This window comes from Filicampus tigris, chromosome 19, assembly GCF_054856515.1.
Source record: "Filicampus tigris isolate MCC_2025a chromosome 19, RoL_Ftig_1.0, whole genome shotgun sequence".
In the NCBI taxonomy this organism is placed as follows: Eukaryota; Metazoa; Chordata; class Actinopteri; order Syngnathiformes; family Syngnathidae; genus Filicampus; species Filicampus tigris.
This window is the reverse complement of record NC_141235.1, coordinates 10,480,279-10,504,663: the sequence shown is the minus strand read 5'-3', so window position 1 is coordinate 10,504,663 and position 24,385 is coordinate 10,480,279. Positions and strand designations below refer to the sequence as shown.

General features: G+C 42.2%; 3 protein-coding genes and 1 non-coding gene across 5 annotated transcripts; 3 read left to right on the top strand and 1 right to left on the bottom strand.

The window, feature by feature from the left end:
* The first annotated feature begins 984 nt into the window (after positions 1 to 984).
* LOC147129443 (uncharacterized) lies at positions 985 to 8,284 on the top strand. Its single transcript, XM_086017118.1, has 7 exons — positions 985 to 1,170; positions 1,889 to 2,091; positions 3,050 to 3,151; positions 4,001 to 4,096; positions 4,290 to 4,400; positions 4,768 to 4,891; positions 5,880 to 8,284. Exons 1-7 carry the CDS (start codon positions 1,143 to 1,145, stop codon positions 7,898 to 7,900), a joined length of 2,685 nt encoding a protein of 894 aa, XP_085873244.1. The 5' UTR covers positions 985 to 1,142; the 3' UTR covers positions 7,901 to 8,284.
* Positions 8,285 to 9,126: 842 nt separating this feature from the next.
* trnar-ccu (transfer RNA arginine (anticodon CCU)) lies at positions 9,127 to 9,199 on the bottom strand. The gene has a single exon. It is a non-coding gene; the product is annotated as a tRNA-Arg (tRNA).
* A 110-nt stretch (positions 9,200 to 9,309) lies between these two features.
* wdr45b (WD repeat domain 45B) lies at positions 9,310 to 15,510 on the top strand. Its single transcript, XM_086017486.1, has 10 exons — positions 9,310 to 9,666; positions 10,965 to 11,039; positions 11,199 to 11,300; positions 11,385 to 11,472; positions 11,568 to 11,662; positions 11,999 to 12,189; positions 12,280 to 12,365; positions 12,726 to 12,827; positions 13,016 to 13,137; positions 13,735 to 15,510. Exons 1-10 carry the CDS (start codon positions 9,600 to 9,602, stop codon positions 13,839 to 13,841), a joined length of 1,035 nt encoding a protein of 344 aa, XP_085873612.1. The 5' UTR covers positions 9,310 to 9,599; the 3' UTR covers positions 13,842 to 15,510.
* Positions 15,511 to 17,350: 1,840 nt separating this feature from the next.
* On the top strand, positions 17,351 to 24,005 carry LOC147129440 (uncharacterized). 2 transcript variants are annotated; one of them, XM_086017574.1, is made up of 16 exons: positions 17,351 to 17,464; positions 17,536 to 17,714; positions 18,226 to 18,325; positions 18,567 to 18,625; positions 18,732 to 19,307; positions 19,395 to 19,451; positions 19,538 to 19,873; positions 19,962 to 21,118; positions 21,235 to 21,424; positions 21,515 to 21,575; positions 21,658 to 21,720; positions 21,846 to 21,907; positions 22,045 to 22,114; positions 23,299 to 23,378; positions 23,504 to 23,617; positions 23,685 to 24,005. In XM_086017574.1, exons 9-15 carry the CDS (start codon positions 21,402 to 21,404, stop codon positions 23,583 to 23,585), a joined length of 441 nt encoding a protein of 146 aa, XP_085873700.1. In that variant the 5' UTR covers positions 17,351 to 17,464; positions 17,536 to 17,714; positions 18,226 to 18,325; positions 18,567 to 18,625; positions 18,732 to 19,307; positions 19,395 to 19,451; positions 19,538 to 19,873; positions 19,962 to 21,118; positions 21,235 to 21,401; the 3' UTR covers positions 23,586 to 23,617; positions 23,685 to 24,005. The 2 variants fall into 2 exon arrangements, with proteins under 2 accessions (XP_085873700.1, XP_085873699.1); XM_086017573.1 differs by lacking the exons at positions 18,226 to 18,325; positions 18,567 to 18,625; positions 18,732 to 19,307; positions 19,395 to 19,451; positions 19,538 to 19,873 and having other exon boundaries at positions 21,028 to 21,118; positions 21,658 to 21,741.
* Positions 24,006 to 24,385: the final 380 nt, after the last annotated feature.

The following is a 24,385-nucleotide window of genomic DNA, read 5'->3' as shown; positions in this document are numbered from 1 at the left end:
TGATTTGCCACCTTGTCCTTGTCTCAATTATTTTCTTCCATATGTAAACTCTTTTTTTCCTGGCATTTCTTTAAAAGCTAACAGCTTTTGTGAGACAAATGATTTTTGTTTCATTTCCATTTTGCAAAAGCCCTTATTCTCCTTGGAATGTTGATTCTTCATTTTCACAACACTTTTTGGACAATTATGTGCTTTAAATATTGTCATTTCGGAAAGACCCTTCCGATCCAGCATGACAACTGTGTCCCAGTTTTCATTTGCTGGTGGAATGGCCAAGAATCCAAATATTTCTGTCTGTATGATGTATTTATGATTGATAATCCATCAATATTTTGACTGCAACAGTTACCACAAGAAAATAAATCTAGTAGTTGTCTTGACTCACTGCCCCCTTTACAAATTCTTTCTTTTTTTTTGTTTGTTTCATTTGTCTTAAATAGAACCACTGATGCAAAAATAAAATTATTTTTGCTACTTTCAATTGATTCTAGGTTAAAAAACAAAGTAGGTTGACAACTACTCTAGGTGAGTTCTATCAGGATTTGACACACTACCAATGAGGTACCGTCCAAATAAACTCACTGCTGAACAAATAAATGAACTCATGAACAAATATTGTCTTAAGGGAGTTTCTTTGACAAACATCTTGTAATCTTGAACTTTACTGTCGACATTATATGCACTTTTATATTTTTTTTCAATCAGACAGTCGAAATTATTCTTACCCAGGCCTAATTTTGAGGTAGTTATGGTCAATTTATCATTTATTCATATTATTTAGTAGCAGCATCGGCGCCTAAACGCCCTTTAATCAAACAGGACAATCAGTCTGGCCTTTTGAGTCACAAGATTATACGGTTTTGGAAATGGAAATATTTAACTAAAAAAAAATCAACATTACGTAATCGTCAAAGGATACAGTATTGACAATTTGTATGGAAAGTGGAACTATTAATTTGAAGTGTTGTCCGCCGGAATGTTATTCCGAACGGAACGCAAAGGCAGCCGTTGACGCACAAAGCTCCATTTCCTATGGTGTTTTGCGATGTCTTCTGTTTAAAAAACAAAAAACGCATTGGAGATAGACTGTTGACCAATACGTGCACATTCTCTTTACCGTGGTGTAATGGGAATATATTAGGATGGATGAAGGTTCCTCCGAGCAACCCGGTGAGTAAAAACTGGGCGGATTAGTTTTAGCTAGGCCGCAACGCCGTGGGCGCGCGGGAATAGCATTGCTAACTCATGTCAGACTCTAGTGTGTTGCTAAAATACACTTTGTTGCTGCGCGGAAATCGTTTCATTTACTTTACTTAAGTTGCCTGTGGCATGAATTACGGAAATGTTTGCTTAAAAGTATGTGCTAATTGTTGTAAATGTTGATTTGATCCTCCGCTGCCTTAGCAGTCACAAGCTAAGATTAGCACACGATTTAGCCTGGTTCCAAGTAACACGTCGTCCAATTTATTATATGTATCACTGCTAATTACAGTAAAACATGCCTTTAGTCCGAAATGTAATCTTACTGGTCTAATTAAACCGCTATTGAGTTGTACTGTGCAGCAAGGAACGGCAAGTGTGTTTGGGGTCCTACTAGTGCGTCAATTGAGATGAAAGATAATACATTTGATTTATGTAGGCAACTAATCAGGATTCCTTACACTGTATGTGAATAAGCGTATTTTTTGTTTCAACACGATACATTTATTTTCGTCTGTAAAAGATGTACTTATTAGTTATGAGTTCTTTCTGCATATTTGAACCACTGGGCTAATGTATAGTTATGTACGTTTTTGCGCTATTAATATGATCACTTTTCCTTTCAAATATGTCAGTGTCATTGTATAAAATGACCATGATTTAGTACTGCATTTCTCTCCACGTTTAGGGCCATCTCTCCCCCTCCCCACTCTGCGCCTCCTGGTTCCACCAATTCGTCTGGTCTCTGCAGCCATCTGGCAGACGATAGAGCACAAGATTGTGTCGGATTATGGACTGCTTGAGGAGTTTGTGTTTATGGTTACTGAAATTGTTCCTCAACTCCTCTCAACCAGGCAACGTGCGGAACTAATTTTGGGTCTTAGAGCACGGGTAAGAAAAATTTCTGAATGATATCTCTGAAATGCCTCCATCTGTTGAACATTGTGTATTGTTTAAGATGTGTTAGTCATACTGTACTGCCAAGAATATGTGAATATCTAGTGATGGGTTGATGATAACTCATGGAGTGTATTGACACAGTACACGAACTGTGTTGACACTGTATTGAGACGGTGTTGGTCAGTCAACACTGACATCTGCTGTACATCAAAAATCATTGCAGGTCACATAATGTAAAAAGGATAAACTTGCATGCTGACCCAACATTAGCTTGTGAAATATTAAATCTTTATTCAATTGCTAGTTTTGTACTTAAAATGTGATCTTTGTATAATTGTATTTGATCCATTTGTTTGCTGAGTGAAGTTGTTGATGAGAAGAGTTCAAAATCCGCTTGTGTAAAGGCTCAAATGAGCATGTAATATATAACAAATTCATCAAATAAAATTTAGAGATAACGTGTAATTCATGTATGGGATTTTGTTCACCAAAGTGTTCAATCTCCATCCAACAAACCCACAACATGTCGATACAGTTTGTTTCCTTATAAACACAATTTGACACAGCACAGCCAAATGACACACTTGTATTGGTCACATGATTTTTTGTTAAAGCGATACACGCACCAATACAGGTTTCACACTTGAGATCTCGGCACAGTGCTGATGCACCGGTGTTGCTTGTCCCATCACTAGTGATATCGTTTGAATTTTGATGGCGCTGAATGGTAGTGTTTTTTTTTTTTATACCAGTATGCTGAGCAACCCTACCTTTGACCGTGTCAGTCAACACACAAGAATTTGTAAATCTAAAATGTTTCACGCATTGGCTAAAATTATATTTAGCAAGTGGTCATTATGTTGTGGCTATATATGTACACTTACCATGTTAATATGAGATGTAGTATCATCATATTCAATGTTGTAGTATTTGCTCTTCATCACTGTAGCTCATCCTGGAGCTGTGTCGCTCCGAGGAGACTGCCAACATCCAGACCATTCAGCCACACCTCGACCGTATGCAAAGCCTTCAATCACTTTGGAAAGTAGAGGTGAGTGGTGGGTGTGGTAAACCGATTTGAAACTCCATCTTTATAACCATCCATAATATCTTTCTGTCAGATGGTGTCAGAGTTCCACAGCATTTTGCTATTGTACTGCGGGTCGGAAGTCAAAATGAGTTCTGCCTGGTTCTGATCCAGGTTGTGGTATTAAAAAAATAGATTGATTAAATTTAATGGGCCAAAACTTTTATCTCTTATGACCTTCTCAGAAGTTGGATTTAAAAGTGATTCTGATTTAGTGCCTGTATCCAAGTTTTTAAAAGCGTATGTTTTACATGTTCAATGAACCACCCATTTGTCGCAAGCGATGCATTCCAGACTCATCCACATTACATGAAAATTTGAAATGGAGACAATTAAAAAAAACATTTTTAAAAAGATAGTTTCATCACTCCCACATAATTCACATTTAAACTTATTAAAACATAATTTTCAAAGTATTACTTATTGCCTGTTTTCGCTCTATTGCTCACATAGTTAGCTGAAAAGAAGTTACGTGTGCTTGCTTCAAGCTGTTATTTTGGCATTAAAAGGACCTGATTTATTTGAGCTAAAAATATTGATGGTACCTACCTTTTGAATGTGCATACTTTGTAGTTAAATTGTCCGTAGGTCAGCTGTAAAAGTCCCCTGCTTCCACGTGACTCTGCATGCATGGGTCCAGAATTATTGGACGACGCCCACTTTGATATATGGCGGATCAATAGGAGTGTTGAAGAGAGACTATGTTTTGCTTGTGCACACCCTCATCAATGTTGTCATATGAAACCACGGGACTGACTTCACTGTCTGATTTTTCTCTGACCTCTCTCCATTTTGACCTCTTTTGTTTTGCAGACTGATAATGCAACGCCAGACATTTCAGACTCTCATTTTATGAGCCTTGTGCGGAATTTGCTGAGAGATTCTTTAGAGAGAGATAACTTTTTTCAAGTAAGTTTGTTTTTTAGCTTAATGGCACAAAAATCGAGTTTGACGCAGCAATTATGTTAATAAAGCCCTGCTAATTTAACATGTATTTTATATACCTTGACCATGATCATGTTTGCATGAATGATAAAAAAAAATGCATAACAGCCATTTAAAAATCATAACCTTGTTGATCGTGTGAATGTTTTGTGTGCAGGATGTTTTTTCTGAAGACTTTGGTCCCACATATGACAAAGCAATCCAGACATTGATGTGGCTCTTTCTGTCCAGGCTCGAAAAGCTTATTCCAAGTCAGTCTCTCCAGCAGGTAGGTCACATCCCGTCTAATTGTAATTATTGGATGCCGGGTTTTCCCCAAACCTTTTACATCAGGACCAAAATTAGAAATGTGGTTCCTCCTGGGGTCCAGACTTTAAAAATATATAATGTTACAATGAATTGTAAACCAATAAAGAACAAAGACAACTCAAATTTACTAGTACAAGTACAAATAAAAACGTTAGCCTGCTTGATGATTAATGAAGGAGCTTTAAGTCGTAACAACAGAATTTTATTCCCAAGTCCAGTCCTCTGCTGTATGCCGTGATCCCGAATATGTCTATCAGTGCCGCAGCTAGCCAACATTGGCTTTCAACCACAAACACGCCAGTTACCATTTTGCTTGTCTTTGTCAGATCGCATCTTTGCTAAGTGATTCCTCTTCAGTTCTGAGGGAGTGCATGGAGTCTTTTACTGTCTCTCAGGGGCTCAAAACCGTGTTGGACACTCACAAAGACCTCAGCCAGTTGGAGGATGTTGGTAAGCATAACATTTGTACTAGCAATTCAATTAATGTTCTCAAAAAAAAAAATGTCTTCATGGTACCTACCAATATTAAAAAAGCGGCGCCTTGACTTACGAGCGACCCGACTTAAAGGTTTCCCAAGATATGAGCTGTCATTTAAATTTTTCAATGTGAATTGTGAGCAACAATTTTTTTAGATTTAGGCGCTTGTTAGTAGCACCAAATTCAAGTCACGACAAGCAGCGATTTGGAAGATAGTGAAACACTCTTCAAAAAAGCAGATTCAAGCAGTTTATTGCCACTTCCAGTTGAAGTTTATTGTCCAAGAATTACATGTGTATTTGGACCAAACCACATAGCTTTGCCGCAGGCAAGTCTGCTAGCTTAATGCTAACACATGATGCATAGGCTAACAAATAGCATTGATGTTGCAGTGTTATAACAAAATAAGCAACACATATTTGAACAAAAAATGTTCGGTCACAGACAGACAATATCATAATATCCACAGGCAAAAAATGACAAAATTCCCGCAGAGTCAGCCATGTAGGTCTTTTCTGTGTGTATCTATCTGAATGTCTGTATTACACAGTTCCCTGGCGACCAATGTGCACACTGGAATGAATTAATGGCATTTGCATTTATTTGAATGAAAAAAAGATCATTTGGGGAACTAATGTTTTGAAAACATAAGGCATTGTTGTATGCTCCAAAGTTTTTTGTTGTTTTAGTTGATTCTGAGATTTACTTCTATTAAAGTAGGTTGTGAGATAATGGCAATGTGAAAATAAGTGCCTTGGTGAGATGAGTTGAGAACCCAAGAATTTTTTTTTTTTTTTTTTTAAACGGCATGAAGCATTAGTTTGCCCAGTTTTACCCAAAAAAGAATGTATGGATTTCAACTCAGCATCAGGCTAATGATGCTTCAGGTATTTGTTAGCACAAAGGCACCAATGTGGATGATTAGCATGAGTTTTAACCGTATCTTCTTTTTATTTCTAGAATCGTGTGAGGTTGATAGTGGCATATTGTCCGCTCTCTGTCTTCCTCCTGCGGAAAGAGATGCAATCCTCACTGGGCAAGCAGGAACGGAACCAGAGAGTAGCGTGGTTTATACAGACTGCACAGAGATGGAGGTTGAAGCCGGCAACAAAATGCCCTTTTCAGAGGAAAACTTGCAAAAGCCGTGGTTCGGAGTTGGTCAGGAGGAGAAGCCAGACACTGTTACAGGGGCCGCTCAAGAAGGTGCAGGTGCGGGTGATTGTGCAATGGAAGACCACCACGACAACCTATCTGAAACACTAATCATAGGGGAGGATGGCAAGGTGACGGTGCTTGACAATTTAGTAAAGACGCCGAACAGACGCGGGAGAAAAAAGAAGCGTCTTGATGATGAAGATTATCAAATGCCAGCAAGCGCGCGGGATCCAGACTTTGACTTGCTGAAAAGACCGGTGCGAAAAAATCGCGGACTCAAGATGAAACGGCTCCTGTCCCAGTGGAGGAAATCTGGAAGGACACCGGCCACCGGCAGTAGTAACAGTAGTCCAAAAAGGCTTTCGAGCTCTCTCAACTCAGCCAAAGGCGACGACGTGGACGATCGAACGTGCAATGTGTGCGGCAAGGTGGTGAGCCACGCCCGATTCTTGGAGCGTCACATGAGTCAACACACAGAAGAGTTGACTTACTCTTGTGCGGCGTGTCAAAGAAATTTCAAGAACTTCCGCTTCTTACAGCAGCATAAATGCCAAAGTGCGACGACGGGGACGGACGGCCGGAAAGAGAACGCAGAGACAGCGGGAGAAGAGGATAACAAGTCCTCTATCCTTATTTGCGAGCCAGCCAACGAAGCGGTGCCGACGAACAGCACGGCCGACGACCCCGATTACTCACCCACTGAAGAGAAGAGGTCCTCCAAAGAATTGGGACAGAAAAGCCCAGAGGACACTAAAAACATCCTGGATGGCCCGTTCTACTGCCCCCACTGCAGCGTCGAGTTCAAGTGCAAGCAGACGTTTCGCTTTCATTTACGAAACATCTGTTACAACGAGCAACAGGTGGACCCGGACCAACCTGAAGACGTTCGGCACTGTTTCCGCTGCAACGAATGCGACAAGGCCTTCAAGTATAAGTCCACCTTGGATTCGCACAAACAAACGCACAACCCGCTCTACTGCGAGGTGTGCATGAAGCTGGTGCGTGACTCGGAGGCGTTGGCCATGCATAAAGAATCCCACACGCCCTTCCAATGCAACCAGTGCGAGGATAACTTCCCCGTGTTCAAGGCACTGCATAAGCACTACATCGACGTCCATAACCCAACCGAGCCCTTCACGTGCACCCACTGCCAGACCACGTTTGCTAGCTTGAAGCGCTTCATCAGACACGAGTGGAAACACACCGGCTACCAGCCGTTTCAGTGCCCGCACTGCTCAAAGAGATTCCGGTCGTACTCCGACCTCGTGGAGCACCAGAAAAAACACACCAAGGCTTATCCGTTCCTTTGCTGGGAGTGCGGCAAGAAATTCCGCCACGGCGTCACTCTGACGAGGCACGTCGAGCGCGTGCATCAGTCCGGCGAACTCCTCAGCGATAAGGCGTTGCCGACGTTCGCCTGCGGTCAGTGCGAGAAGAGCTTCACCTCGAGGAGATGCCTCCTGAAGCACGATAACTTCCATCACAAAGGCATGCGCTTCCCGTGCGAGCATTGCGGAAAGGGTTTCTTCGGGAAAGATGCCCTCGTGAGGCATACTTTGATCCATACAGGTGAAAGGCCTTTCAAATGCGACGACTGCGACAAGTCTTTCCGTTCCTCGGCAGAACTTAAAATCCATCGCAGGTACCATACGGGCGAAAGGCCGTTTAAGTGTAGCATCTGTGAAAAGGGCTTTGTCCAGTCCTGCTTTCTCACGCTACACATGCGAACGCATACCGGAGAGAGACCGTATGTTTGTGCAAACTGTAACAAAGCCTTTTCCAGTTTACATGGCCTAAAAAGACATCGCAGGCTTGTCCATGCATAGTTAGCGCAGACATGGGTTCTACCGTATTACAAAGGAGACATTGTTAGGAGAGAATTTGTGGCTTGAAATGAAGCTGATTTCGATGAAGACTTGAGGCGCAGACAAAAGTGCGCTTGAGGGATTGGAACGAGGTTAACAGGAAGGGGTTATCTTGTACTTCCTCTTTGGCTGTCACATGTCAACTAATGAACTTATTAAAGTGTAAATTGCTTAAATGATGGAACTGTATTTTTTACAGCGATGTTTGTTGTAGTTAGGTTAAGGTTAGTATGTGCAAATGAGAAAACATTAACTTGTTTGGGAATAAATTCATTTTTCTTCAACAAATTGAACTTTATTTCTATTGGTTATTGACTTGAAAATAAATTGACTTTTGACACCTAAGCGATTTGCACTTCACACCACGCTAGTGTCTTTCTGCAAAGTGATTTTTCTCTAACACTAGACCCGACACGTTGAGCTGAACATTTTTCAACAAGACTGTTAATGAATATCAAAACATAGAATCTTAATCATTTTGTGTGCATTGATCTGTAATCATGTTGCAGCACTGAAAGAACTATGTGTAGCGCACACAGAGATATGATGGGCTAGTAAATCGCTACATCGATTGCAATAACCCTAATTTGTTGTCTCCCATCACAGTATTATTAGCATTGCATGATAGATGCGTGGAGACAGGCCAGTAGAGGGGGCAAAAATACACTGCACTTTTACATACATACAGTATGTACAGAAATACTAGAAAAAGTAGAAGTACTGTTTCAATCCTGAACTTGAATAAACTTTAGTTAAGGTATAAAATGTATGAGGGTCATTTTTTAAAATGTCATTTATCCACAACACCCAATCTGATGACTTGTCGAATGAAAAAAAAACGGCACTCCAAAATATTTACCTATAACAAGTATAAAATACGTTACCTCGCATTTTTTCCATAAACACACAGTTGCTGGCGTTGCTATCAAAATGTGTTCCTGTAGTTTTAACAACAGGAACAAAATGCAAAATTTGGAAATGATAACTGAAAAAATAATTTGTTCAACCTGTGACGTGATTTTCCATAAACTGTATTTTGAATGCACTCGTCCATCGGTTCATTCTGATTTCCATTGATTACAACTGTATTGTTTTGTTCCACTGTGTAATGAATCCAAAGATTTTAATATGGTTTTCATTCATTGATATTATATCTATGTGAAAAACATGACCGTAAATTCTCTCGTCACCCCAGATGGGACTCGAACCCACAATCCCTGGCTTAGGAGGCCAGTGCCTTATCCATTAGGCCACTGGGGCACTTTGTCAATTAACATGTAAATACATTTTGCATTAGAAACTAGTAAATGCAACCGTGTCAATCACTCTCTTAAATGTTCTTTAACTGTTATTACTCGGGCCCTCTGTTGAATTATTTGACTTTGCTTATTATCTGGAACACAAATAGTTCCACGCACTATTAATTTTTATTTCGCAATAAATTCATTTATAAGAGTAGACCAAAAATCCAACGGAAGTCTCCAGACTTCGAATACTTGACATGTCTCGGCTAAACAGGAACCAGTGTCTGTTGCATCCTTCCTTCTACATGCAGCCAACTCAAGAGGAATGATGACGCTAGCCAGTTAGCTGTCCGAGCAGCAGTAGTTGTTTGATTATCGATTACACCATTTGGAATTTGGTTGCCTCGCTTGAAACGATGAATTCACTGCTGTCTAATCCGCAAGGGAACGGACTCCTTTACGCCGGATTTAACCAGGACCATGGTGAGAAGTGACGCTGTCATGTTTTTTTTTTCCTCTCCCAATAAGGGATACGTACAGCGCCGCGGGTGCTAAGCTAACACTGCTAACGCACTGAAAATAGTCGACATTTGATGTAACTGATCGTAACTCGTTTTCTCAATTTAGGAATATCCAATATCACGACAGTTGTCCCTGTCACTTGCGGAACTTTTAACGTAAATCACCTACCGTTTTGTTGTTGTTAGCCACTGCTAGCCTCATTCCGCTAGCTACAGCTTACGTTGTTATTGTGGTTTCATTCTACGGTCATGCATCAGCAAATATTTGAGTTAATATATGTTGAGGTACCTGAACAGGGTCTTAATAAATCATCGTAAACATGAATTAATGTTTGCCAACCACCATCATATTAGGAGTAGCGCGGAACGATCACTTCTAACGGGCGTTCCGGTATCATAATCAAATCTGAATGTACTGTTTTTTATGTTATGAACCATTTATCCTTCATTATTACAAATCGATACTATACAACGGCAAGACAAAACGTTACGAACTAAATGAGTGTCACCCACACCTATAGCATGTGTAGCGTAGCTTTGATCTCTATTACGTGTCTTTTGTTGCCTTGTCTACATTAATTATGGCAATCTGTTCGACCTAAAGCTATGCGTTCAATACGTATTCAAGGTTCAATACGCCAGTCATTCCGGTATTTATGGTAAATGCCTGTCATATCATATCCTATGTCAGTGCATGTCGGTGGTGGTCGTCTGAGAAGTCTGATATGACTGTTAATGCATTAAATAAGTGCTTCTTAAAGTTTCATACATGCTTTCACTGAACCCTTCATAATTGGAAAACTACAATGTGTTTTGTTTTCTAATTCAAAAAATAGGTATCAATGCACAAAGTGAACCATCATCAGTTGCACACAAAATCAATCAAAATCGAAAAATCATGAATTCACTGCAAATCACAGAAGTTTTGCTGCTGGCTTACAGAGCTAAATTCAGGAATGCTCAGCGTTACCTTGGCAAGTGTCACACTGATATAATTTTTTTAAGCCAAGTGTGTTGGTTTTCTTTATTTTTATGTTTACCGTCCAAGATACGTTGTAACTAACAGTACGAGTTGAGGCTTTCTAAATTTGGTGACGCCAAAAAGCTGAGAGTGTTGTTGTTCTGAAGTTGGCACAAATCACACAGACACAGTGTGTGTGTCTTGACCTTTGCTGAGACTGACTCGTTTGAAACCAGGTTAAGAACCGCTGCATTAAATGTATTATTAGTCTCCTTTGTGTTAAATGTGTGCCTCTGCAGGGTGCTTTGCCTGTGGAATGGAGAATGGCTTTCGGGTTTACAACACAGATCCTCTTAAAGAGAAGGAGAAACAAGGTAAACGTGCCTGAAAACATTTCAACTGCTCAAATTTGTAGATCAGAGCCTCACGCAGGCATTTTTGTTTTCGAAGGGGTACATTTTTCCCACATTGGTGTTAAAAGCCATCATAGCGCGACCGAGTTTGATGTCAGAGCATTTCTTTTCACTTCTTAGAGTTCTTGGAGGGCGGGGTGGGCCACGTGGAAATGCTTTTCCGGTGCAACTATCTGGCTCTTGTGGGTGGAGGAAAGAAACCCAAGTACCCGACCAATAAAGGTATGCTTGACAAACCTTTTAATTTGAGAAGGTGTGTCTTTGTCATCATTTGGATTCTTCTACCTGCTATTGACTTTACTCTAGTAATGATCTGGGATGACCTGAAGAAGAAGACAGTCATTGAGATTGAGTTCTCCACAGAGGTCAAAGCAGTCAAGCTTCGGCGTGACAGGTGCCACCCGCCGCTCGGCCCAAAAATCAACAAACGCTCACGTGATCAAATCGTCCGTGGGCGGGAGTGTGACTATTTTGCCGTTTTGTGGTCAGAATCGTGGTGGTCCTGGACTCCATGATTAAAGTGTTCACCTTCACCCATAATCCCCATCAACTGCACGTGTTTGAGACCTGCTACAACCCCAAAGGTTAGTGCCTGCGCTTCCAGGCTTCCTTTCACGGGCTTACGTTCGTTAAAGCGGAAGTCAAACCAAACATATTTTTTTCAAGAATATGTTCCCACTACACTAGTTGAAACACGGCATTCTGATTAATTTTGCGATTGTGGAATATTAAGTTAAGCAGCAAAATTCACTTGTTTTTAGCCATCTTAGCCAACACTTATTCCACAAACGCAATATTTATCAGAATACCCTGTTTCAACTAGTGGTCTTGCATAGAACATATTCTTAAAAAAAATTTTGGGTTGACTTGCGCTTTAAATTGACAGACGAGTCACTCTCTGGCTTCTTCTCTTCCTTCAGGTCTGTGTGTGCTGTGTCCCAATAGCAACAACTCCCTTCTGGCCTTCCCTGGCACTCACTCGGGCCACGTTCAGATTGTGGACTTGGCCAACACCGAGAAGCCCCCAGTGGACATCCCTGCCCACGAGGGGGCGCTGTGCTGCATCGCCCTCAACCTGCAGGGCACCAGAATAGCGACAGCGTCAGAGAAAGTAGGCCAACAGTGCAAATGGCGCAAAGTCATTTTGTTTTGGATTGTTGCCATTTTAAATGTGACCAAATTGTGTGGTGTTTGTCCACAGGGGACCCTGATCCGAATTTTTGACACGTCGGTGGGTCAGCTCATACAGGAGCTAAGACGAGGCTCTCAGGCGGCCAACATTTATTGGTGAGACAAGGCAAACATGTAAACGTGTCAATGGCATGTAGCTGTTTACAATTATGTCCACTTTGTATCAGCATTTAAGTTAAAGGTTGCTTGATTTTGCATCAGTTAACAGATTTGTCGTTTAAAACGACCCAGTTTTAAAGGTGAAAAGAAACCATTGAGAATTATTAGCTTTTATATGAATGTTTAGTTTTAGCATGATGCGGGGGAAAAGCAACTAAGGAATGTGTCGATTAGAAGCAATGTTGTCCCCCCCCCCCACCCATATTTTTATTCATTCACATAGCCAGGTTTTGGATTTTGAAGTTGGAACCTTAATCTGTTCTTCCTACTTTTCATTGAGCTTTTTTTTTTTTATAGCATAAATTTCAACCAGGATGCATCCCTCATTTGTGTATCGAGTGACCATGGCACGGTGCACATCTTCGCAGCCGAAGACGCAAAGAGGAATAGGCAATCAAGGTTAGAAGTTGTTTTTATTGCCATCTCCACCATCGCCCCCCCCTCCCCCATTTGTACCACAACAAGATTGACCTACGATTCTAACCGCAAATCGTTAGCATAGAAATGGCGAACATGCAAAATGACAACCGCTGATGTCTTTTCGACCTTTGTAACACTTTGTAACGGCGTTGTGTGTCATTCTACAGCTTGGCCTCAGCCAGCTTTCTTCCCAAATACTTCAGCTCCATGTGGAGCTTTTCCAAGTTCCAGTTGCCCTCAAGCTCCCCATGTTTGTGTGCCTTTGGAACTGAGCCCAACGCTGTCATAGGTGAGAGCTCTTGTACACCCGTGCTGGTCCTTGTCAGAAAGTGGGAAGGCACATCCTTGGCAAAATTGAAAATGGAGATTTGGACATGTCATTGACCCCGCCTACCAACCACCAAGCACATATCTAAATTAGAGTTGAAATGGTGTGGAAATTTAATATCACGATTATGGTAACCAAAATTCTCACAGTTTATGCATATTGGTTTCAAAAAAAGAAAAAAAAAAGCTGTATGTGTGTTTAGTCTATGTAAACAAAAAAATAGACACGTTCATTCAAATGACACAAATCAAAACATGTGCCTTTGATTGAGGCGATAAACGGGAAGATTTCCTGTATGGACTAGCGAATGGTGATCTTGTTAGCTTCCAATGCTAACGCTAAAAAATACATTTGAAATGTGATCACGGCAAACCGTTTTATCCCTCATTTACACGCACAGTGTTGTTTATAATGACACGTGACAGTCTAAGTCTGGTACGGATCGCTTCAATCTGAAACATTAATTCCATATTCGAACAAATAATATGCTTGTCAGTTGACTTTCGAACGTTTCACATGCAAGTGTTTTTTTCGTTCGTCTTTCTTTACCCACCGCAGCTATTTGTGCTGATGGCAGCTACTACAAGTTCCTGTACAACCAGAAAGGGGAGTGTTCCAGAGACGTCTACGCCCAGTTCCTGGAGATGACAGATGACAAAATATGACCTTCCAATGCCCTTGAGAAGGCACCATAACACAGCCTATTTTTTTTTTCTCATTATCCAGAAGGGACGACGGCTCCCTCTGCTGCACTTCTCTTGAATGACTCTGCTGAAAGAGCGTCGTTTGAGAGGACAGAGAAAAAGACACACAAGTCATCTCTTGATTGTCAGGGCGACGTGGACGCAACGGGGGGGGGAAAAAAACAAAAGCAAGGAGGTGTTTTGGACATCAGTCCTTTTTACGATGTCTTCCGATGACTTTCCAATGAATGGCTATTTTTTAAAGCGCATCGATAATTCTGAGAGATTTTTGTCAACTCACACCACCTAAGCTAATTCTAGGGAGTGCCTCTGAGTGGAGTTGAGAACCTGCAAACACCGTCTTGTCGTGTCATATGGCATGATGATACAAATGCATCACTGTGCGTGCGTGCGTGCACGTGTTATCCGAGCAGCGTCACAAAGAGCAACCAAACAAGGGTCCATGGTTCAATATCCTTCACTTTATTCAAGACTGAATATTAATTGCATACAATTGTGCATAATGAAGTCAATTCATATTTGCCTCAAGCTTCTTTTGTTTCATACGTGGTGCAATATTTTTTTTATTTAGCAGGAATTCAAGTTTTGCTATAGCCAAGATATAATTTTATTACTAAATCTAGCCAAGTGTTATTTTTGATAAATGTTACTTTTTTTGTTCAAGGTGAAGGCAAGTGAAAAATGTTCTTTATAATGATATGTTCTGTTTGGAACCACTCGTCCAAACACCGTATTATGATGAGCATTGCGTTTGTGGAATATGAATTAAGCAGCACAATCCGTGCAGATGGATAAATATAGGTGGATTGGGTGCTTCATATTCCACTAACGCAATATTCATCAGAATGTCATGTTTGGAGTAGTAAGGGTGCATAGAGCATGTTATTGTAAAGAACAGTTTTTTATTGACTTCCCCTTTAAGGCATAGCAGCGTCAGTAATGCAAACAATTATGCAATACTGCAAAAAGCCAATTAACTTGGAATAGATCCTGAAAAATCAAAAAACAGAAACAATTTGCACACTTATTTTATAAATGGATGGATAGATATACATTTGACTGAGCAAGTTCATAAAATATGGATTGGTTGTTGCTCATCAATATTGTGTAAAAATTGACCTTCCACAATATTTGAGTTGAGCATGTCAAACTACAGGAGTCAAACCCAGACAGTGTTGATTGCATCTTATTATGTCTGACATGACATAAAAATGAGAAAATGACTTCTTTAGCTAACTGTGGGTTGCTCCATATGTATCATTCCCCCGACTATCACAGGACACATGATGTAATATCAGTATACTCTAAGTATAACCTGCTACTTTCTGCTCTGTACACATTCAACTAATACAAATTGGGGAGTTGTCTTTTGTGACAATGTCTGTGCGAATACTAATTAACAGAAATGTTCTTCTCTGTTCCCATGATGTCCTTGACAGCAATTTTGCCGCAACATTTCACTCGTGTTCACCAGATTGTATATTTGCACTGTTTTCCACCAGTTCATCACTGAACATTGAAGGGATAAAAGTGGGGTAAAAGTGATAAGACAACTGATAAGTTTGATTGTAAAACATAAACAATCTGCCTTTACATTTGGGAATTAAACATAGCAGCTTTTACACTTAAAGGTCCTGCGTCCTTGTTTGTGCTGTGTGATTTATTAGGCTATAAATCTGACAGCTTTATATCTTCTGAGTCAGGCACTGTAAATTTGGTAATAATTGTAGTTTTACGCACAAAACAACGAATGGATGTAGAAGGAATTCCGAGACGAGGCCACCAGGGGCGTGGCCCTTTGGCCCCGTCAGGGAAAAAAGTACCCACGTTGGAATTCCTACACCCCGGTTTTGTAATGTTACAAGTGATATTGTGTCCAAATGAAATTCTGATACATTTAGATTTGTCTTTGAGTAATGTAACAAATAGGAAATGAAAATGCTATGGTCGAATAGGGTCCGTGTAGGTCCGTGTACCTGACGTTCATTCTATTTTTAATTGTGAAACGCAAATCAAAAAACAAATTTAGGGTTGTATTTTCAATTTTTATTTTTGAAACAAAAATAGCATATTCATTTTAACGCCCCTTGTAAAAATAAACTACAAAATATGTGGAGTTTTCTGGAAAGGGCTCGAATTTCCGTATTTCCAGTTTCAATATTACATTTTCGGTTTTTATGGTTTTCAGCCGTTGGTTCGCGCTGCAGGAAGCACAGGCAGTAGTGTAGTAGCCACTAGCCTCGCTTTCAGAGCGAGAAAGGAAGGAGAAAGGGCTTGCAATCGTTTATTTTACAACGTCAAAACAGTAACTCCCCTGGGCCACAAGAGGGCGCTCCGCGTTAGCGCATGCAAGAGTCGCTACCATAACATCCCCCTTTCTGAGTACATTATGAACTACTGTAATTCGAAATGTTTCAATGAATAATGTAGAATGTAAATCTTGGACCAGAGGTGGTGTGAAGGGAGAATCATTCAGAAGAGAACTTTTGGAATTGCTCTGTTGAGAACATGCGGTGCTGGGGGGACGCGGGTGTGCAGGGATGGTCCCGATCAAACAGATCCACACCAACTAGCTCCCAGGGACGTGTTGGGAATTCCGTGGGCAGCAGTGTTTCTCTGTGTTGTAGTCTCTCTTTAGCACACGTGACACATTCAGACACAATGTGTTGGTAGCTGTAAGTGCGGACTCCACTAAATAGACGAGACATCAGCTCCGAATTGAAGGGCTTGCAATCGTTTATTTTACTACGTCAAAACAGTAACTCCCCTGGGCCACAAGAGGGTTAGCGCATGCAATGAGTCTCCGCCATAACAACGATCTTGCCCAGACTTCAAATTGTTTTTTTTATTGTATTGTTTGTTAAGTGCTTTGTCGCAGGTCTATGAAATGCGCTATATAAATACAATTGTATTGTAATAAAAGGCCATGACACACAAGTGTTCATCAATAAATTAACATAAAACACTATATACAATTGACACCGGAAAAGAGCCGAAAATTTCAGGTCTGATCAAAAGCCAGCGAATAGAAGTGTGTCCGCCTGGGTGATAACGTACATTTTGGCCAATTATGCTCCACTACCAACATAAATAAATAAACACATTATAATAAATAAATAACTATATATGTATGCACGCATGCATGTACATATTTTCGTTTAAGAATTAAAAATTGAAAATCCAAAATGTTTTTGACTTTATAATATCCAATGACCAGAAGAGACACGCACCCGGTCTTATTTATTTATTTTATTTCTACGACAGAAAATCGAATATAGCATGGAAAAACGGCTCGTCTATTTATTTTTGGATTCCCGGAGGTTGTCCCGACATCATTTCTCGTACTGACCAAAAGCAACGATTTCCATTCCACAGTGAGCCAAGCAGTCATCACGACATGTCACCAGGTGGCGCTAGTGTGCAAAGTGCCGATCAACAAACAGACGAAGAAGGCTGGCTTCTATTGGTGCACGTGACGTAAGGCCTACCGGTGATTTGGAACAGGTGTGCAGAACGGCATTCATCGACTGCGGCGCACAGGTGCGGCAAAATGGCGATCGACCGCCCGCTTGGCGTTTTCTCGGGTAAGTGAGCACACGAGGAAATGTTTGTCTTTTTTCGGCCGTTTCTCACAATGCCATTTTGTTTGTTGTAGGATTTGCACACTTGAGGGACGCAACTTCGTTTGAACAAGCAGAAACAAAAGATTGGCTTGGATTGGTGCACGTGACGTGAGGCCTGCTGGTGATTTGGAACAGGTGTGCAGAAGGGGAATCGTCGCGTGCAGTGCACAGGTGCGGCAAGATGGCGACCGCCCGCTTGGCGTTTTCTCGGGTAAGTGCGCACACGAGGAAATGTTTGTCGTTTTTTGGCCGTTTGGCCAATTACATTTTGTTTGTTGAAGGATTTGCACACTTGAGGCACGCAACAGCGTTTGAGGTTTGAGCACAGCAATCTCAATTCACTTCCCTTTGCTTGACTTAGCACATTGTCCTCTTTGTTTGTTTTGCTATGATTTCAAATTATTTTGGTTTGTTTTAATGCTGGCCAGCTTTTTTTTTTTTTTTTTCCATTGTTGTCCATGACAATGCCTTTGTACTCGACAATTGAACTGTAATGGTTCTTTAACTAATTGTGTGGGGGTTTTATAGAATATGGTGCATTTTCTTTCAGGTGGTATGAATGTTTTGCAAACTTGTGATTGTGGTTTTGTGTTCCCTTTCACGCCAATTGTCACGAATTTTCATTTGAACCCTTTCCGCTCCAAATGGTCAAAAATCCCGACTGTATTCTTCCGCTGCCGGTTTAAAAAAACAAAAAAACAAAAAATGAAACCTTTTACAAGCATTCATTTCTCCGGTTTCCTGTCGGAGGGGACACTTCATCCGATTTGGACGGCAAAGCTAGCCTCATGCCATGCTGTAATTTTGGACTGCAAACCTGAGGTAAGTTGTGCTAAAATGAAAACATGAATGGTCTTAATGTGTACCTGTGCCGATGACAAGTGTCTTTCAATACATTTCACGGATTCGGTTAAATGCTAATTCACTGTGGTCAAGCGCAATGTATTTTCGGCAGCAAACATGTATTTTCTTTCGAAACTGTACTCTACTGTAGCTAGTATCTGTCATTATTACAACATTCGCATGTTCAGATATAAACGTAATTTCTGTTGATTGTTTGCAGATCTAAATATGAAGGCAGGGCTCCTTCAATACAAAGCAAGCAGGTGGACCTCAGACCAGGTAAAAATAATTGTGTAAAGTTTCAGCTTGTTTGACAATTATGGATGGAACTGTACAAGTTGATTCCATCTTGTCTAAACTGATTTCTCTCGTTTTTTTTTTTTAGTCTTAGTCCAATTGGAAGGGGACAGGCTGTCCAAATGTGCAAACTTCATCGATGCCTCAACAGAAACTGTTTTGTGAGCAGAAGTGACATGTTCACTGTCTACACTGAAAGGTTGCTCCAGCTGAGTGGGAGGAAAAGCTTTTTTTTTTTTTTTTCCTTCAAACAAATGTAAGCGTCAAGGAGCTAATGTGCAGTGTGGTGGTTTTAGGGTGCACTCAGTCATGGTGATCAACACTAAAACTTTTATCTTTTTTGTACGTTTACTGTGAACATGCAAGTTCAATTTGTTCTCAAACCTGTAATTGTTGTACTGTACCCTGCGTTTTCTTGTGGGTTATGTTGCAAGGTGGCGTTGGAGTGGGATGAGCGAGAGGCGCCAAGATCCACCAGACGAGGGTGAGAAAACCAAAGACACAAATGACATGCGTGCAAAATATATATTTTGATTGCAGTGTGAAGAAGCTGCTTGGGACGGGATACACCAAAGCCAACGAGAGCAGTGTGAAGACCAGAAATGCACAAAAGCAGCTTTGTAGGGTCAAAGAGGAGCCTGACGAATGGAAAAGCTGGGCAGAGGTAACAAAGCACATGGCAATTTGATAAGCAAGGGGCACAACTACAATATTTTCGGGTTGTTTTTTTTTTTTTTTTTTTTGGCTGCAGGGCCCGGATGAAGAAGAGGAGCAGTTCCCCAAATGAAGCATCAAGCGACACACATGAGTATGATCTGTTCAAGGGTCGCCTGTAAATGTAGAACAGGAGCGTGCAGAGTAGTGAGCTTTGTGGTTTGCCTTGGTTGCGCGTAGGTTGGGAGCATTGTTGCTGTTGCCGGTTGATCGACCTTAGAAAGGAGTGCTCTTTGGCAAGGAATCTTGAAGTTGGTCAGCTGGTTGTTTGGCTTGTCTGGATCCAGAGCAGCTTTTTGTTGTTTGAGGAGGTCGATTGGAAAGCTGGCTTGTACAAGTCTGAAAAAGGTTACGTGCATCACTAAATATGAAAGTGTGTTTCAGGGTTGGGGAGGTGAGCGGAAACCAGAGGCACTGGACCCAGGGTAAGGAGTACCTCGACAAATGAAGTGACCGTACATAACCAATATTTGTTTTCTTCCTTTTGGCGGACGAGTCGGATGGTTCAAAAGTCAGGTAAGGCAAGCCGACGAGTGCCATTCAATCAGATAAGTGTCGGGCTTAGCAATGTGGCCCAAACATGCCCATTTTTGTGACTGTCCAGCTAGGTCGCGGCTAAGCCCAAGTCGCCACCTACAACTGCTGCAGCGCCTTCGTCTGCGCCGCCCTCGCCCGATCGGCCGTCAGCCGACTCGAACCTTCAGCAGATCTTCGGCTGTGTGAGTCATGTCTTTGCTTGTTTTGCTTCATATTTTTCCCTTTCAGTCATGTCGCCCCCCCACCCCGCCCCCTTGTTGATGACTTGAAGGGCAGCAGTGGAGTGGGACGGGCCGAGAGGCAGCAACAATGGCCGCACGAGGGAAGTCATGCGCACACAATGAAGTGAGCAGCACGCAACTAATAGCAGGTTATGCTTTTGGCAGGCTGGGCGATGAGCCGGATGGGACAAAAGGACGCGTGAGTGAGGGTAACAGGCTAAGTCGACGCTCCAATCAAATAAGCAAGTGACATACATCTAGGCTAATCTGTTTCATTTCTGACGCTTTTGCTGTGTGGATTCTGCAGCCGTAATCGGGACAAAATCTGAGGTGGACCACTTCCCCGAGAGGCGTCGCTCTGGACTCTTGTGCGCCGACAGACCCACCCAGCGAGCAAGCGAGCCATGTCCTGAGGAAAAACGGCTTCCCTGAAGGAGTCTACCTGTCGTGTTGAATTCTTGTGAAATGCTGTTTGAGTTGACATTGTGTGAACTGTTGCCGCCTGCGCTCACTTCACGAGGTGGTGGTGGTGTCACGAACCTTGGTCCACCTTGGGTTTGCTTGAAGGGCTCCACGAATGCACTTGACTTGTCGTTGCAGGATGGAGAAGAAGCCGCTCGGGACGAAGCCCACCGCGAATCAATCGTGTGTAAAGATGAAAGCTTACTGATCTCTGAGTCGGAAATGTCTCATGCGTTTCATCCGTTGACGTGGACTAGCATGTTTTCGGCGCTCTTTGTGGCCGTTCATGAAACATCCTGCTCTGAAAGCCCTCCGCTTTCTCCATACAGCGCCGACCCGTTAAATGGAAGTCTGCGATTACGAAGTTGCGGATTGTCAAATTGACATTATAGTGCAGGTGCAATTCATCGTTCAGCCCTACTTGAGAGGTCTTGCTTGTCTGTGTTGTAGGAGCTGAATCGTCAAGAAGTGACCGGCACAAAACGAATCTGTTAGTTTTGCGCGGCGGATGAGTCTGATGGGACATGAGGCTAGTAAACAAGTACGTAAACCCCCAAAATTGGGAATTGTGGCCCAAAAGTCATGGGTCCCACCTATCCTGCTCGTCCAACCTCATTCCCCTCTTTGTTCACTTCCTGCACGTTGTGGGATGGGCAGAGAGGCCGGCACCAGGCAGCATCCGACAGACGAGGGCAAGCCACAAAGGAGACGTTGCAATCAAAGACGCAACTGACGCTCCCCGTTTGGTTCCGCTGCTTTTGCCGTGTGGATTCTGCAGCGAGTGTCTGGGACAAGAGCCGAGCTAAAGCGTTTCCTCTCAGGAAATGGAGTCTCGTTTTGTATTGAGGTAACATCGTAGAATACCACATTGTGTGAAATGCTGCCCACCCTGGAAGGGGATTGGTCCCTCACTACAAATGCGCTTGACTTGTTGCAGGGTGGAGAAGGAGCCAGATGGGTCAAAAGTCAGCTCGATGTCCGCTTCCCATCGGCCAGTGGTGAGCCTGCGGTCGACGCGAACCTTCATAAGAATTCTGCCATGATTTGTTGTATGATTCATATCCCCCCTGTCTGCTTAAGACTGTTACTCAGCAGCAGTGGAGTGGGATGGTGCAAAGGACCACCACTCAAGCAGCCAATCTGGTGACAAACGCACACCTGCTTGTACTGACTGTTTTGCAGGATGAACAATGAGCCGGATGGGGCTAACCCGCAATGAAATGAGCTTGTGACGTCTAACTACAGTATATCCTCTGTTGCTGTTGCAGCAGCAGGGTCCAGAAGCCGCTAGGTACAAGAGTCACCTGGGCGAACCACAACAGGGTCAGAAGTATGTCAAAATCAAAGTGACAGTTACAAAAGTAAAACTGTTTGTGTGCTTGTTTAGCAACTTTGGAAGAGGAGCTGGATGCAAGGCAAATATAGAACCAAGTGGCACTCAATGTCCCCCTCCCCCTCTCTTCGCAGGCCTCAGAAGGGCATCGGTGTGATGAAAAAGAGGAACGAAGGCTTAAAGATGAACTGCTCGCCTTTTGAGGTTAGTATCAAAGTCGTACACGTTAACATGGATGTCAAGGCCTGTTATGTTCTTTCTTCTTTAGCAGTCCCCAACGAGAGGTGCAGACGCTACGGTGCTCGGAGGGCAAAGTGTCAAGAATAGGGAGAGTATTTTTTTTCTTCCACTTTGTGTGTGTGGGTTTGTCGTCTCTCATTCACTAACTCACTGGGTGTGCACTGACTAACATTGACAGCATTTTGTACTGAGCTTTGTGTCAAGGCAACAATGATTTGTTGGAGTAACTTGTTTTCTAAAATATTGTTTTGACATGTTTGTATTTTCTTTTGTCTGAAGTGACATGTAAAGCTTCCTTTTTGTATGTTCTGAACATGCTTTTATACTTGAATTAAAATTGGGAATTGGATTAACCCCTTGGGATGAGCATCCCATTTTAGAGGGGTCTAACAGTGTCGTGTCAATTGATCTTTTTGTCTGTCTGTCATCCTTTTGTCAATGCAGTCTGGTTTTGGCTCAGTCAGGTGACTGCATTTCGACTGACCCTCAACCCTGTTTGTCAATTGAGCTAAAGTCAGTAAATGAGTTTGGCGCGATGAAATGTAAAATCTGAAATGGTAATTATTGCATGTTTCGTTGAACGTTGTGACACCACCTTTTGTTAGCGCTAGTTACGTATGTGACATGTTGATATATGAGCATTTCATAGCACCGCTAACAATACAAAGTGACACGGTCATACCAGAATCTTCTTTGCTAGTTGGCAGTCACTGAATACGTTTGGAATGCTCAAATAAAATAGCATCAACTATTTGTGTGAAAGCAATTCAGAGAAAACACCCACATTGTTGCCAAGCAATTGCCTCCCAATCTTTTCACCCCAACCTCAGGTCCACAACCCCCCGTGTATAGAAACAAAAAAAAGACCATGTAAAGTAAGGCTTTTGAGTAAACTGTATAGTAAGGTGTTTTTGGGGGTGGAAAAAAAAAAAGACCATGTACAAATGAAGTGACCTGCACACAACTATTGAGGTTTGTTTTTGCAGTTGTGCATGGTGAAGGAGCCAGATGGGTCAAAAGTCAGTCGGATGTGTCCGCCTCGCATTGTCCCAATCGGCCATCGGAGAGCCTGCAGTCGACATAACATTTTTGGCCATGACAAGTTGTCGTTCTTAAGTATGATTCAAATTCTCCCCCTTCTGCATTAGACTGTTACTCAGCAGCGGTGGAGTGGGATGGTGCAAAGGACCACCAGTTGGGAGTACTCACCACTCAAGCAGCCAGTCAGGTGACAAACGCACACCTGCTTGTACTGACTGTTTTGCAGAATGAACAATGAGCCGGATTGGGCTAACCCGCAATGAAATAGGTTTGTGACGTCCAACTACAGTATATCCTCTGTTGCTGTTGCAGCAGCAGGGTCCAGAAGCCGCTAGGTACGAGAGCCACCTGGGAGAACCACGACAGGGTCAGAAGTATGTTAAAATCAAAGTGACTGTCCCAAAAGTAAAACGGATTGCTCTTGAGGTGAGTATCAAAGTCGTACACGTTAACATGGATGTCGAGGCCTGTCACGAGTCTTTCATCTTCGCAGAGTTCCTTAACGAGATGTGCAGACGCTACGGTGCTCGGAGGGCAATGCGGCAACAATAGGGAGAGTATGTTTTTCTTCTTCCACTTGGTGTGTTTGTCTCCTCTCTGTCACTAACTCACTGGGTGTGCACTGACTAACACTGACAGCATTTTGTACTGAGCCGTGTGTCAAGGCAACAATGATTTGTTGGAGTAACTTGTTCTCTGAAATACTGTTTTGACATTTTTGTATTTTCTTTTGTCTGAAGCGACATGTAAAGCTTCCTTTTTGTATGTTCTGAACATGCTTTTGTACTTGAATTAAAATTGTGAATTGGATTAACCCCTTGGGATGAGCCATCTCATTTTAGAGGGGTCTAACAATGTCGTGTCAATCGATCTTTTTGTCTGTCTGTTGTCTGTCATCCTTTTATCAATGCAGTCTGGTGACTGCGCCTCAACCCTGTTTGCCAATTGAGCTAAAGTCAGTAAATGAGTTTGGAGCGATGAAATGTAAAATCTGGGATGGTAATTATTGCATGTTTCGTTCGTTGTGACACCTGTGACCTTTGTTAGCTCTCGTTACGTATGTGACATGTTGGTATTTGAGCATTTCATAGCACCGCTAACAATACAAAGTGACACGGTCAGATCCGAGTCTTCTTTGCTAGTTGGCAGTCACTGAATACGTTTGGACTGCTCAAAAGAGCATCAACTGTTTGT

Bases quoted from the DNA above. Each gene is read 5' to 3' on its own strand.
- wdr45b (XM_086017486.1), top strand. From the start codon at position 9,600: ATGAATTCACTGCTGTCTAATCCGCAAGGGAACGGACTCCTTTACGCC. The intron at 11,473-11,567 runs GTGCCACCCGCC...TTTTGTGGTCAG, and splicing joins GTCAAGCTTCGGCGTGACAG to AATCGTGGTGGTCCTGGACT. The intron at 12,190-12,279 runs GTAGGCCAACAG...GTTTGTCCACAG, and splicing joins TAGCGACAGCGTCAGAGAAA to GGGACCCTGATCCGAATTTT.
- LOC147129443 (XM_086017118.1), top strand. From the start codon at position 1,143: ATGGATGAAGGTTCCTCCGAGCAACCCG. The intron at 4,097-4,289 runs GTAAGTTTGTTT...TTTTGTGTGCAG, and splicing joins AGAGAGATAACTTTTTTCAA to GATGTTTTTTCTGAAGACTT. The intron at 4,401-4,767 runs GTAGGTCACATC...TGTCTTTGTCAG, and splicing joins CAAGTCAGTCTCTCCAGCAG to ATCGCATCTTTGCTAAGTGA.
- LOC147129440 (XM_086017573.1), top strand. From the start codon at position 21,402: ATGGAGTCTCGTTTTGTATTGAG. The intron at 21,576-21,657 runs GTGAGCCTGCGG...TGTCTGCTTAAG, and splicing joins CCGCTTCCCATCGGCCAGTG to ACTGTTACTCAGCAGCAGTG. The intron at 23,379-23,503 runs GTGACAAACGCA...TTGCTGTTGCAG, and splicing joins CCACTCAAGCAGCCAGTCAG to CAGCAGGGTCCAGAAGCCGC.